Source organism: Ictidomys tridecemlineatus, chromosome 2, assembly GCF_052094955.1.
Source record: "Ictidomys tridecemlineatus isolate mIctTri1 chromosome 2, mIctTri1.hap1, whole genome shotgun sequence".
Lineage (NCBI taxonomy): Eukaryota > Metazoa > Chordata > Mammalia > Rodentia > Sciuridae > Ictidomys > Ictidomys tridecemlineatus.
The window spans coordinates 117,980,927-117,995,854 of record NC_135478.1 but is presented as its reverse complement, the minus strand read 5'-3'; the positions used below and the strand labels follow the sequence as shown (position 1 = coordinate 117,995,854).

General features: G+C 37.8%; 1 protein-coding gene across 1 annotated transcript in view; it reads left to right on the top strand.

The window, feature by feature from the left end:
• The window catches only part of Pitpnb (phosphatidylinositol transfer protein beta), a 63,047-nt gene that overhangs the window by 3,363 nt on the left and 44,756 nt on the right, over nucleotides 1–14,928 (top strand). Inside the window, exons 2-3 of the mRNA XM_005336031.5 lie at nucleotides 1,433–1,463; nucleotides 4,759–4,904. Coding sequence (XP_005336088.1) covers nucleotides 1,433–1,463; nucleotides 4,759–4,904 — 177 coding nt within the window. The remainder of the gene's footprint in view (nucleotides 1–1,432; nucleotides 1,464–4,758; nucleotides 4,905–14,928) is intronic.

Here is a 14,928-nt window from a genome sequence, read left to right as displayed (position 1 = left end):
TGAGATTGTCATCGTTTTTAAGTCACCATTATCAGTAAGAAAGAGTGACAAGTGACCCTTAGTCAAGGGGAGCAAATAACAGGCGACGTGTCCAGTTCATGTTGGAGATTAAGGTGATGTGAATATTCAGGGCAAATGTTTGAGGGGACTGTGGAGAGGAGATGGAGGTGCTGCTGAGATGAAAACGAGATGTAGTATTCCTGGGGTACAGTTAATACCCTCTTCACATTGTGCAAAATAAAGCCAACTAAGAATGTCTAGGTAAAAAAAATTGCCACTAATGTAAACAAGAAACTGACTTACTTGAGGAGAAAAACAAAAACAGTGCAGCTGAGGAGAAACTGGAGTGAGTAAAACCATTGGGAATTTTCTGTAAAATGACAATTGAGGTGACTGTGAGGTTGTTTTTTTGTTGTTGTTGTTTTTCTGCCCCCCCCCCCCCGCTTTTTTTTTTTTTTTTTACTTTAAATAAAAGACTAAGGAGAACCAAGTAAGGGGAAAAGGAAGTTGCTGTCTTGGAGCTCAGTGTTGTGAGACAATTAATCTACAAAGAGTACTTTGGTTTTCAGATTTTATGGTAGAAATGGTTAAGGATGGAAATAAGGCATCTCTGTAAAAACTTAGAAAAAGTGCAATATTCTGACATATAATAACACCATAATATTTTTAAAAATAATTCTTTAATACTGTATCCATATAGGTAAAATGGAGTTATAAGGATATCCTTTTAGTATGTCCAATAGAAAATTCTTGGACAGGATTAAACATCTATCAACCTTATTGAGTCTACCCTGGAAAAAATTATTGTAATTATAAAGTTTAAGATAGTTTCCTTAATAAAAGAGTTTTTTTTTTCTTTTTCTTTTTTTTTTTTTTTTTGGTGTGTGTGTTAATTTGAAAGGATCCCTTACTTATTTTTACCTGATGACACTTGAACAATTGGGTACTAGAGAAACAGTTTCTGGAAACATTTTTTATGAAATTCAAAATACATATTCTTTGAGAAGTGTCATAAAAACAAAACGAACAGCATATAGATGGTCGATGAAACCATCTAAAAATTTCATGAGGGCAGATAATATATTCTGTACCCTGCAATTTTCAATGATGAGTTTTTTTTTTTCTTGTTTAATTTTACTTATAAGAATTGCTGCAACTGCATCTTTGGGGTCCTGGAACAATGAGGACACTTAGTACAAATGATCATTGGAATTCAGGGGAGGTAGCTTTTTTCCTGTAGTTTAGAAACCTTTATTTAGGGTTGTGGGAATTGCAAAGTCTCTCTTAGATAAATGACATAATTTTATTTTCAGATTTAAGAGTCCTATCTATTGTATCATTGGATTTAAAGTAAAAGATTTTTTTAAATCTTAGAGATCTGTGTTTAAAGCCATTAAAGTGTAATACGTATTTTTTTCTTTTGTTATTTTAGCCGTGTGGTTTTGCCATGTTCTGTTCAGGAGGTAAGTCTTTCTTCTGAAAATTATTGGCATAATTTATTTTGATGTGTTTATCTAAACTCATTTCTTGGTAGTGTTCATTTTTTTTAATTCCAGTTTTGTAACAAAATATGAGTTGTGGTATATTATAGATAATCAGTTGCAAACAAATTTCTGTTCTACTGCCTTGTTTTTTGCAGAATGTGAAGAATAAAATCCCAGCTTCTCAGGAGGCTGAGGTAGGAGGATGGCAAGTTCAAGTCCATCCTCAGCATTTTGGAGAGGCCCTAAGCAACTAAGCTAGATCTTGTCTCAAAATATTTAGGAAAGGGTTGGGGATGTAGCATCATGGTAAAGTGCCTTCAGTTCAGTCCCCCAAAAGAATAGAGTCTAACCAGTGCAGGGATTCTTTCTACACCATCCCAGGGAAATGAGGTTCCAGCCTCAACTGAAGAGCTTTTCAGGTTAAGTAGCTGGCTGCCTATAAAAGCAACTGCTTTACTATTGGGCATTTTAAAACATTTGTCTTTTCTTTAAGCCAAAATCTGCTTTCCCTTAATGTCTGACTGTTGTTCACACTTCACCCCACTTGGGTTTGGATATAGAGTCTGCCCTGTTCTGCTTATAGTACCCCTTCAGACTTCCTGATGGTGGCTCTCCTGCCAACCCCACTACCTGCCAAGACTTTTTGTTCCAGTTTCAAAGGTCATGAAGTTAAACATCCCAGCACATTTATTTGGCCTAATATAACGAGACCTCTAGGCTTCCTCCCCAACAGGTCACATGGCTGTGTGTGTCATATTTGTTTCCTTGAACTGAAAACAGTGTTCCAGACACAGTCTGACCAACATCTGACTGGGACAGCTTATCTTTCTTGATTTGTGTGTGCCATAGAAATAGATCACCTATAGAGGAACTGTGTCCTGCAGTTGCAGCCACTTGTAGTAGAGCTAGAAATGATGAAAAAAAGAAAAAGCTGTCTGTTAATTGAAGATATGAGTAGCAGGCCTCATAAAACTCCCCGGGGCCTTGTGTTACTTGCACACAGTTCCTACTTACTTGTCTGGTTTTCCTAGAGCTGTCAATAGATTAGAAGCAGTGAATTGGAAGTGGGACAAAATAAACTGATAACCTAAGAGGTGACAGCTGACAGAAGATGGGGGGAAACGCAGGAACTGAAAAAGAGTAGCCAGTAGCCTTCTGGTCCTGAGTGATGTAGACATGAGCACAGCTTTGTGGGTCCCAGTAGTGGTTTCCCAGTATTGTTTGACGTCTTACTGTGTTATAGCACAGTGGAGACAAGTCAGGACCCCTGTTTATTTGCACAGTTGATTGTTTTGAACTTAAATGTGCAACTTGACATTTGTTTTTGTTAGGCTTTTTTTGTTGTTTCAGCTGGTTGAATCAGTTTGTTGAAATCTTTCTGAGTCTTGGTATTGTCACCCACACTACTTATAGCCTTTTGTTCAGATTTACTAAGCATGTCTCTTGTCTCTACTGAAATAATAATAATAATTGTTATTATTAGTATTTGGTACCAGGGGTTGAACCCAGGGGCACTCAACTACTGATTCATATCCACAGTCCTATTTTGTATTTTCTTTAGAGACAGGACCTCTCAGTTGCTAATTACCTTGCCATTGCGCAGGCTGACTTTGAACTCACGATCCTCCTGCCTCAGTCTCCTGAACAACTGGGATTACAGGTGTGCTCCACCCTGCCTGGTTGAAATCATTCTTAAAATAAGAACAAGAGGAAGGCCTAGTAGCATGCCACAATTTATCAGTACATCAATCACTTCTTTTGGATATGGTTATTTAGTTGTCTCTGTGAACTTTCTTACTCTGTGTTGATCAAGACCAAATTTACCTTTTGGTTGAGACATTTTCATCCTGTTTATGTATATGACAGTGTCGAAAAGTACATTCTGAAGGACTTAAGGATTGTGGTGTGACTAGACTAACCCTAGTGTTGTAACAGCCCCTTTGCAGTCTAAAGTCCCTAGACACTTATTTTTGGACTATGTAAGAAATTTGTTTGGTTCCAGCTTCCTAAACCCTTCCAAATTGAGTAAAATTGTGTGTGTGTGTTTTAAATTAATCTGCAAGATAGCATCCTTTTTTTTTTCTTTTTTAAATAGTTGTAGTTGGACACAATACCTTTATTTTATTTATTTCTTTTTATGTGGTGCTGAGGATCAAACCCAGGGCCTCGCATGTGCTAGGCAAGTGCTCTGCCACTGAGCCACCATCTCAGCGCGTATCCCCTCAAGCTTTTTAGATACTAATATTTTCAGTTTATAGTGACTCTTATTTCCTTAAATCAGATTTTAATTTTGGATTATGAGTTCTTGGAGATAGATTTTTGTGCCTTTACTTTGATAATATAAAGAAAAAAATGCTTCTTTAAGCTGTTTTCATTGGAATGAAAAAGTTTTATCAGATTTGAAGAGATTGGAGCTGGTTTGGTGCTGTGGCTTCATCACTAGAACAAGTTAAACCATGAGAACTTTGCTTTTTGTTGCTTATGGGAATTGATAGTGACAGAGGACAGTGCTGTTTCCTCACAAATGTAGGTGCAGGTCACTGAGAATTGAGGTTCACTAATGAAAAACTTGTCAGCAAGTTACTGCCTTTTATGGTAATACTCGTATATTTATGATATTTTTAAAGCAGTTCCTGTTTACTTGAAGACTTTTGTTTTAAAGTTCCGATTCCGGGTATCCAGTACTGTTTAGTTGAGCAAGGGCCAAATTGGGATGTCATACGTAAGTCATGAGGAAAAAAAAAAACAGAGTTCTAAAATTTGGACCCCCATTGTACTTTGACTCTTCAAGCGTTTGTTATTAAACTTTGTACCCTCCTTTTTATTGAGAACAGTATTCTGGTTGCTCAGCTTTAATTGACACAGTGACAGTTATGTTCCTGCCATACTTTCCTCAGAATTTCATGAAGTTAAATGTGATACAATAGAAGTAAAAATGCTTTGGAAAGTACAAAAAAAATTTTTTTTTTTAAAAGTTGAACAAAGTGTCAAGAAATTTTCTGCATAAATGGATAGTATGTGTTAAAACCACAAAATATTTATAACTGGCATTTTTTGAATAATGGAAATCCTATAAAATATATAAATACTGAAAGCTATATGATCACCTGCTGTTTGTCTTTTTTTAAACGTTAATTTCCAGCTTGGGTTGTATTTTCATGTAGATCACGTGCTGCATGGTTTGGATATACTTTTCTCTGTCTTCTCTATTAAGGTTTTACTATAGGACATTTCTGTATTTTTTAGTGAAAATCTGTGCTCTTTTACATTTTAGTATCAGGTTGGGCAGCTGTACTCTGTTGCAGAAGCTAGTAAGAATGAGACTGGTGGTGGAGAAGGAATTGAAGTTTTAAAGAATGAACCTTATGAGAAGGATGGTGAAAAGGGACAGTATACACACAAAATATATCACCTGAAAAGGTAAGTGGGGTATTCATCTTCGATGCTCAGTCATTAAGTCAGTAGGCCATAAGTTCCCAGCTTATGTAAAAACTACCTATCTTACTAGAAGACATGCTGAGGTACATTTCTTATTTCAATGTGACAATGTGTTGCATTTTAATTTCTTGAGAGAATTTCTTCCTTATTGGTTATTTTTAAGTTGTAAAAACAAATTTCGTTTGTTTATAACAAAAATTCAAACAACAAAGAGAACTTTAAGACAACTTGGTCCCTAGCCCTTGTATCAAATATCCATACCCACAGAAAAGAACACTAGCAGTGAGTGGTTTAAGGGTTTATCTTTCTAGATCATTTTTTCTGTACTTACTCAAAGATTTTTTAAAAAATAAGCATGTGTATGTGTATAATTTTTATCAGCTTTGGTTTTCTGCTAAAATGAGAAGATTCATACTGGACGGATTGCTTAATTTTTTGTGTAATAACAGGTCATAAACAGACATCTCCATGTTTTTATTTCATATCCATGTGATTCTTTTTAAAGTCGAGTAACATTTTTTTAGCATGTGCATGCCATAGTTTACGTAACCATTCTTTATGTTACAGAGTCTTTTAGGTATTACTTTTTGTCTCTTAAAAATGATGTTTCGGTTGAGTGAACTTTGTTGTACATAAGTCTTATGTCTTAGATTACTATTGTCTAAGAGAAATTTGTGAAAGTTGGATTTCTGGGAGGGCATATTCATTGTAAATTTTGACATTACTGCCAAATTGCCCTTCCAAGAGTTTGCTACTGTTCATTTTTCATATTATTCTTGTTTAAATTTTTACCAATTTTATACACAGAAATTAGCCTCTTATTTAAGTTTGAATCTCTTCATAGTGAGGGCGAAAATCTTCGTTGTAACTGACCAGTTGGATTTCTCGTATAACTTGACTGTCCACTGTTGTTTTGGTTTATCCAAGTTCTTTTGCACATTTTCCTAAATTTGGTAGTCGAATCTCTATCTTTGCCATAAATATTTTAAAATAGAAAGGCATGTCAGAGCCAAAGGCACCCAAGAGCCAAAGATGAGTAGTGGCTTTTAAAAGTCCCTCTGTCAGTCATCTCCCAGGTTATTAAGAGCAGGAGGCAATTTCTGCTTTCTTCTTGCTTTTATTTTCTTCATAGTCCAGTAAATTATGCTCCTGTTTCGTAGAGTTCCATGCAGTGTAGATGAGCTGTGGTGATTAGTATTTTTCTTATTTTCTCAGTTTAACTCTACAGATTGGTTTATGATGATACATGAATATAAAATAGGCTATCACTTTATAGATCTTAAATTTTATCATTATTTTCTGATAGAATACAGCATTTCTTTGTTTCTGTTGCAGGTTTGACCTGAGAAATAGTGAAGTTGGTGACTGATCAATCAGTTATCCAGAGATTGACTTATGGTGTCTTTAAATTTGTTAGCAACAAATATCTAAAGAAGTATCTCTTGACAGAATATTTGGGTATTCCATATGGCACAGTTTAATGATGATGAATGATGATAGTGTTGCTTATACATACTTAGCTTTACTTTTCTAAAGTTTTAATTCACACATTAATTGATTTCTTTTGACACATTAGAGTTCCTTTTATAAATGTTGGACTCTTTCTGGTAATTGTAAAATGAACCAATAAGTATATAAGCTCTCTATTAGTCTGTGATATCCTTTTGTTTTGTTTTGTTGTGATAACAGGGATTGAACCCAGGTGTGCTTTAACACTGAGTCACGACCCCAGCCCTTTTTTATTTTTTACTTCGAGATAGAGTCTCACTAAGTTGCTTAGGGCCTCACTAAGTGGCTGGGGCTGGCTTTGAACTTGCCATCCTCTTCTTTTCTCAGCCTCACAAGCACTGGGATAGCAGGCCATGCAGCAGTGCACCCAGCTGTGAGACCTTTTAAAATCAGCGTTCCATGTAAATAAGATAGGTTGAAACAGATTCCTGATATCCTCTGGTTGAAATAGTAAGAGTTTGATTGTTGGCAATGCTTGCCACATTATCATATGGTCAGTTGCTGAATAATGCATGTATATATAATACATTTCACATTTTTAAAAAACTAATCTGAAAAAAGCCTAGAAAGATTTATTAAGATGAAAAGAAAGATTATCAATTGATTGTAGGATGTGGGTGATTTAAAAACATTCTTACTCTTTTGTGATTTTTTTTTTTTTTTTAATGAGAAAGAGAAAGACTGTTAAATACCACTTCTGAAACATCTGATTTAGGTAGCACTACAGCCATAAATAATAACTCTGTCTAGTTGAAGAGGCCTATAAATATGGTCAGTAAGATATTCTTACTTAAGAGCTTATTTGGGCCTGAGGTTCAAAATTCCTTTTAGGCTTTTAGTGGATTAAATAAAGTCTTGGCTCCCTGGAGGCCAGCCTGCCTGCACACTTGGGCTTTTGGAACAGCTTCTTCAATCCTAGAAGGAGCTGACATCATTCCAAGCACCCTTTAGTTTTATCCTTTCCCCACACTTGTTTCCTACCCATCATTATGGTCCTGTGAAAAAGGCTGTGCACATATTGTAGATAAGAAGACAGACACCAAGGCACATGTTTACCCACAGTCACATTGCCAATAAGTGGCAAGATGGTGATTTTTTGATTGAAGTGGCAGTCTTGGGTGTCTGACAACAAGACCAGAACCCAGGTCTCCCATGAAAAGGAACAGGGGAACAGATTGGGTGGAGAGACTGTGTGGCACAGGTGGCAGCTGAGCATGGAGGCACAGAGAGGTGGGAGACAGGACAGGGAAGGGAGCATCCACTCAGGTAAGAATGAGAAAGGGCCAGCATCCTACCCGTTGATAAGACAAGTCAGGGATTGGTGGTCAGCCTGAGAGGGAGGATGGCTGTTGGGGCCAGGACTATCAGATGCTGGTACTCAAATTCCTAAGTTCACATTGAAGGCACATTGGACACAGGACAACTATATTGTGGAAGGACAAATTTCTGTCTCATTTCAGAACACCTAATTTAGCAATAGGAGCTGAGGCCTTTGCTGTACTGCAAGAAAACTTCGACCCAGAGCATGGCTGGTGGCACATCCCCTTAGTTTCCTCAGGGGCATGAGGTTAGCTTTTTAAAGGTGCACCCACCCTCTCTGGAGACTTAATGGAGCTCTCTTCCTGGGAGAGTTAAGGTTTGTGTCTTCAGGATGTGTTTCTTTCCCAGCATTGATCCCATTAGTTGACCCACACTGTGTGCACTGTCCCGTGTAACATCATCAGTGACATTTCACAGTTTGGCTGAGGCTATCAGCACCTCATTTTACACTTGAGGTGCTTGGAATTTTGAGGTTCACTTTACTCCTAATAACCAAAGTCTCCGAATTCCCTGGCTAGTGTGCTTTCCCACTAGCAGAATACTACTTTAAGCGTGTATACTTGATCTCAACCAGAAGATTGAGAAACAGTCTTGGCACAAGGTGTCTAACCCCCAAAGTAGTGACTCGACAAGGGACATTTTATAAGTCTGTTTTCCCAGAAACTTCATCACTGGCCCCATCTCACTGCTGTTTTGGTAGCAGGCAGAGGACAGGAATCTCAGCTGTGATCTGGAGGCTGCCCTCTTAACCATTTTGCTTTGCTTCTGATCCCCAGGGAGAGTCTGCATATTTTCCCATTCCTGAAGTGAGTGCCATGGGGCTACATGGAGCAATCTTCTGGAATCTCAGGTTCCACCATATCTCATTTCTCACAAGCCTTTAAGTCTAAAGTCCTCCAAAATAAACTTAGCAAGGTCGTCAGGATTATTCATGTGACCTTAGTTGTTACACCTCCATTCAGAACAAAAATCCTTATTTCTAAGCAGGTCAGTCTCTTTGCTGTCCTTTGGAAGTAACCTGTCAGTTGTTCAGTGCCACCTGCTCCCCCAGCCTCAGTTTGTTCAGTCCTTCACACTTTTTTTTAATGTTGGGCCTTTTTGTGTGCAGAGGCATTTGGCCTCTTGAATTCTATTCATGTGCTATATTAACCTTTCTTCCCTCAACTCATCACTTTTTGTTCCTTTCACTCATTTTGACACCTGGTCATATATTTCCATTATTTGTCTTGGACCTCATTTTCTACAACAGTGTTGAGTATCTTTCCTTGTTTAGTACAGACTTTCTATAGTAGGTGATGGTGAAGGAAGGCAATTTAGTGGGCAAAGTTGTTTGTTTTTTTTGACCAGGGATTGAGCCGGATGCTTAACTGCTGAGCCACATCTCTAGTCCTTTTTTTATTTTTTATTTTGAGACAGGACTTCCTAAATTGCTTATGGCTTTGCTAAATTGCTGAGACTGGCCTTGAACTTGTGATCCTCCTGCTTCAGCCTCTAGAGTTTCTGGAATTACAGGCGTGCACCAACATACCTGGCTAGGCAAAGAAATTTGAAGCAGAACAATGAAATGTGTTGTAGCTATTGAAATGGTTAAGAGAGAAAGCTCAGCTGTCCCGAGACAACACACTGATCTGTCCTTTTTGTTCTTTTTGTTAGTTTGTCACTTCTTGGGGAAAGCTTTGTTCTTTTTCAGTTCTTGTAAGCATTATGCCATCACCACCGTCAGTCAGTCCTGGATGATAGATTGTAAAGCTTTGTCAGCTCTAGAATGGCCCTGTTTTCCAGAAGTTAAAACAGCAGGGGTTTTGTTGAAAGTCATTTTAAAATTTCATGTTTATTCAAGGTAAGAGTTCATTTTTGTAAGCAAAAAGTAATCATTTTCCAGGAACTTAAGTTATGTTTAAAAAGGAGAAGTTTAAGTCGCCAGAAAATATAAATGTGGACGATGCTTCATATTCAGAGAACATATTGTACAAGTAACGAGTCAATAAATAATCAATTCATTCCTGAGTCAAACGTCAGTCATTGTGGGCATGTCATTTTTTCTTTGTATGTAGTTGGGTCACTTCATGTGTCACATGGTGGGAAGTTTTCTGAATTGAGAGTAATTCTATTCCAGAAGGACATCAGAAATATTTTCTGAATTATGTTTTTTCCTCTTCATGGTTTATCTCCTTTTTCATTACTATTCTTCTCTTATTAGGTGAAAGATACTTTGTTTTTGTTGTTTAATCTCCATTTATTCCTTTTCCACAAATTCAGATTTTAAACCATTTTTCTTTTTTTTTCCCTTATGCTCTCTTTTTTCTTCTTCCTCCATCTCCATTGCTGGTCTGACACACATAAGTCACTGTCACCGTCACCTCTCTCTCGACCCTTCCCGTCGTCTCCAGACTGCTGTGTAGACATCCAGTTTGCTCGTTTTCATTTGGGTTTTTAAAAATATAGAGATAATTTACTGCCATAAACTCATCCTTCAAAGGGCTCAGTGGTGTTCACAGAATTGTGCAACTACCATTTCTATCTGATCTGAGAATATCTTCTACAGTGTAAAAAGAAAAAGAAACCCTGTTGCTGTTTGTAGGCGCTGTCTATTACCCCTTCCTCTGGCTCCTGGCCCTAGTCCCTGTCCACAGAGGTGCCTTTTGTGGTCGGCTTCTTCTCCTTAGCATGCTGTTGAGGCTCATCCATGTTAAAGCACGTATCAGTGCTGCCGTTTTTGTTGCCAATAATATTCCATTGTGTAAAAATACCACATTTTGTTTGTGTTGGACATCTGGGTTGTTTTTACTTTTTGTCTATTCTGAATAATGCTGTGAATATTTGTACATAAGTTTTTTTAAATTATTATTTTACATGTTGATGGACCTTTATTTTGTTCATGTATTTATATGCAGTGCTGAAAATTGAACCCAGGGCCTCACACATGCCAGGCAAGTGCTCAACCACTCAGCCCCAGCCCCAGCCCTGGACATAGTTTTTTGTGTGAATGTGTTTTCATTTCTCCAGGGTAGAGAGCCAGCAAGTGGAGTTGGAGGGTCATAAGATGGTCATATAAGTATGGTTGACCTTTTGAGGAACTGCCAAATTATTTTCCAAAGCAGCTGCACCATTTTACATTCCCACCAGGAGGATACAAGATTCCATTTTCTCCATAACCTCACCAACACTTGTTATTATCTGTGTGATTATAGCCCTCTGTTTGGCGGGGGGAGGGAGGAGAAATGGTACCTTACTTGGTTTGAGTTGCATTTTCCTCATGATTAATGGTATTGAACATCATCTTTGTGCACTTTGGTTATTTGTATGTCTTTGAAGAACTCTCTGTTGAAATCTTTGGCCTGTGTTTGACTTGAGTTTCTTTGTTTCTGAATTGTAAGAGTTCTTTATATATTCTGGATACTAATATCTAATGGATATAGGATTTGTAGTTTTTTTTCCTCTATTTTATGGGGTGTCTTTCACTTCTTTGACAGTGTCTTTTTATTTTTACTTTTTTGTTTTTTCGTAACAGATGGACACAATACCTCTATTTTATGTTTCTTTTATTATTCTATTTATTTTATTAATTATTAGGTGCCTAGGATTGAACCCAGTCCCTCACACGTACTAGGCAAGCGCTCTGCCATTGAGCCACAACCCCAGACCTTGACAGTATCTTTAAAAGCTTTAAATGTTTTTAATTTTGTTGAAGTTCACTTTATTGGTTTTTTTTTTTATCTTTTATTGTTCATGTTTTAGTGTCAATTATAAATATTACTTATTCCAGAGGTTATGAAGATTTACATCTATGTTTTTTTGGGAAGAATTTTATTTTCCATTTATATTTAGGTTGTTATCCATTTTGAGTTAAAAATTTTGACCACCATTCATTCTTGCTTGTTCTAATTAATGTTCCTCACAAATCCAGAAGGATCTCAGAACTTAAGAGCAGGTTGTGTCATTTCCCTTCTTGGTGTCCTCACTGGCTTCCCTCCTTACAGAGAACAGAATCCAGACTCTGGGCCATCAGGTGGGCTGGGCCCCATGTGATCTGCCGGCTTCCCACTTCATTAGCCAGCCTCATCTTCATCTTGTCTCCGCTCTTTTGGTCACCACAGTGCAGCCATGCTAGAGGCCTCAGTGGCTCTAGCAGGCCAAGTCTTGTGCTACCATAGGATTGGCCATTTTGTTTTTCTGCATCCGTTCCCTCTGGTGACCATTGTCCTGTCACTCCTTCAGAGGGCCCTCCCTTGCTGACTCTTCCTCATCTCACTGCACTGCAGGAGACTGATAGTTCTCTTTGCCTTTTGTTGTCTAGAGTTTGTTTTCTGCCTCCTTCCCTGGAAGGTAAGGACTGATCCCTGTTTATTCAGCCGTATTGGCACAGCTCCCGGCACCGTGCACACTCAGTAAACACTTGTATGGGTAAATGAGTGACATGCTCAGTGTGTTTAAGATCTCTTTCAGTAGATTACAAAGTGAAAGATTAATTGCTTTATTTATGGCATAGTAATTTGGTCTTAATTCTTCCGTAGGACGGAGAAGGATAAGAAATAGAACTTTTCAGTGGCTATTTATAGGTAGATATAAATTTTTCAAGGGAAAAATGCTGTTTGAAATGATTTGCCAAAGTATTTATCTCAGGAATCAGAACTTAAAAAGGAATACTTCAAGATCAGAAGTTACATGATAGTGATTTGTTATGTGTCTTTTAAACCTTTCTTTTCCTATACTGCTGTAACAAAGTTGCCTTGCTTCAAAACAAACAGCTTTACAACCATTATTAAGGTGAGATTTATTGTTATTTTATATATTTATTTATTAATTTAGGTACCAGGGATTGAACCCAGGGGTGCTTAACCACTGAGCCACATCCTCAATCCTTTTAAATATTTTAATTAGAGACAGGGTCTTGTTAAATTGCTTAGGTCCTTGCTAACTTGCTGAGGCTGGCTTTGAACTTGCCATCTTCCTGCCTCAGCCCTTTGTGCCACCATGCCCAGCCCTGAGATCTTAATACTATCTCCTTTCAACATAATTGAATAAGATTCTGTGGTAGGATTTTACCATGAAATTAAACATCTTTAAAGTGCATTTAGAGTGGGGAGGAGGAGGGACCGTCCAGCTTTGGGCATTCTGCTGTGAGTAGTTCTTATGTTAACAGCTGAGATCTGGTCGAAGTTACCTTGAAATCAAGTTGGGAACATTGGCTTGTTGTGGGAGAATAGCATTTCATGAATAGTTTGGGGAGAACATACGAAGGAATGTCCTTTTCCGTGCTCTATTTTGAAGGCCTAGCTCATTTTGTAAATTCATTCAGTATTTTCCCTTCTCTGAGGCCCTCTAAGCAGCATTTCCTGCATTTTATTAAAGTGACCTCCTGATGGAAAAATGATGTACATGCTTTTAATTATATATAAATGGCACACCTGAATTGCCTTGTTCGAAACCCTCAAGGTTGCCATTATTGACAATTGCTCCTCTTTAAAGTAGAATCTTATTTACTTCATTTGTGCATGTCCCTCAAGGTCAGCCAGTTCCTTGAATTCATTAGGAGCAGTGTCAATGTTCTTATGTTACATGTAGAAGAGACAGTAAATTTGAAACAAAACCAACTCAAAGATTTGGACCTTATTAAATAAATCAAAAGAAACAAATAAAAAATGAATTGTTGGAATTCACATGGGGGGGGAGGGTCCTGGAGAGTAGAGTGGGCAGTTGGGACGCAGATGGAGAAGTAGTGCCACCTCTTGTAGATGTGGTTCTTGACAGCCTGTGTAATGGCTGCCACTTTGTTTTTCTATTCGAGTCAACAAATTTTAGAACATTTTATGACTACTTAAAGATTGTCACTATTGGCCACTCTAGGGAAGTTAAAAGTGTTTCTGAGCTAGGTGGCTATGTGTTTCATAGCTGGTTTTGGTCTGTCTTTTCTAAGTTGACCAGCTGAATTACTGAGAGGTATTTGTCCCACTCTCAGACAAACTGGTAATCTCGTAGCTCGCCTTTGGTTAATTGTATGTGCTGCAGTATACTTTGGTTAAGTCTCACCCATATTTAAAGGGCTATTGATTTTAGCTCTTCAGCAATGTGAGATTTTTGTACTAGATGTTCTTGGACTTTTAAGGTAATACTATGATCAGTTATCCTGGCTTTGTATTTCTGAAGTTTGAATCATCCCACGATTTGAAAAGAATCAGTGATCAAAGAGTTAGTGCTCTGTTGTTATCTTTGAAGTCCGTGACGGCACATGTAAACCTCTTTATGCCCTTGGAATCTCAGTTGAACTGTCATATGTAATAGTACATTAGTTTTTCTTTTCCTGAGTTAATGTGCCAGAATAGGTGAAAGTCCCAAGCTGTGCACCTGTTTGTAGTACCTCGAGCCTGAAATCTGAGGGCTCCAAGGAGGGTTGTCTGCACTGCCTCTTCTGTTGGTGCTTAGCTCTCTGGCTGGTTTGTTTCTCACCATTTACCTTGCTTAACCTCCAAAATTCAACAAAAGAATAGCTCTGGCTGGCTGCTTAATCTTATTATAGGCTAAAAGTCCTTGCTGGATGCCAGGTCTTCTGAGTTTGTTCTTTAGTTGAAGAAACTAAGTTTTATTTGAAAGGTCTCAGAGAAACAGCTATGTGGAAATATGTGTTTATATTGCTTGAAGTTGGAGGATATAGTTTTGATTTATAGATATTTAGCCTCTTACATGCTGATTATCTGAAGTGATGAAATACCTCACATTGTTATTGGATGATTTAAATGAGTAAAGGTGTGATTTGCTTCATGGCAGATCATAGTTAAAATTGTTGACTACCATTATTTGTGCTCTCATTGTACTGCACAGTGTGCTGAGTCCATTACAGATGCTTTCTGATTGAACCTTCTCAGAACCTGCACAGTAGGTAATGTGAACCCTACTAATACGTGAGACATTCAGAGAAGCCAGTAATAGCCCAGGTCATCTTGGAGCTTCTCAGTGATGTCAAGATTTGAGTCTAGTATGTGTGAAAACCTTTTGTGGTGAAGCTCCTCTCCTTACAGAAGGCTCCAGTCAAAATAAATGATCATTTTGTTTGCATTTCTTTGAAGACTGGTAACTGATTTTTCCATTTGTTAATAGGATTTTCTAGGCAGGTGCTCCATCACCAAGCTACACCCCCAGCTGCTTGGAGGAGAGTGTGTGTGTGTGTGTGTGTGTGTGT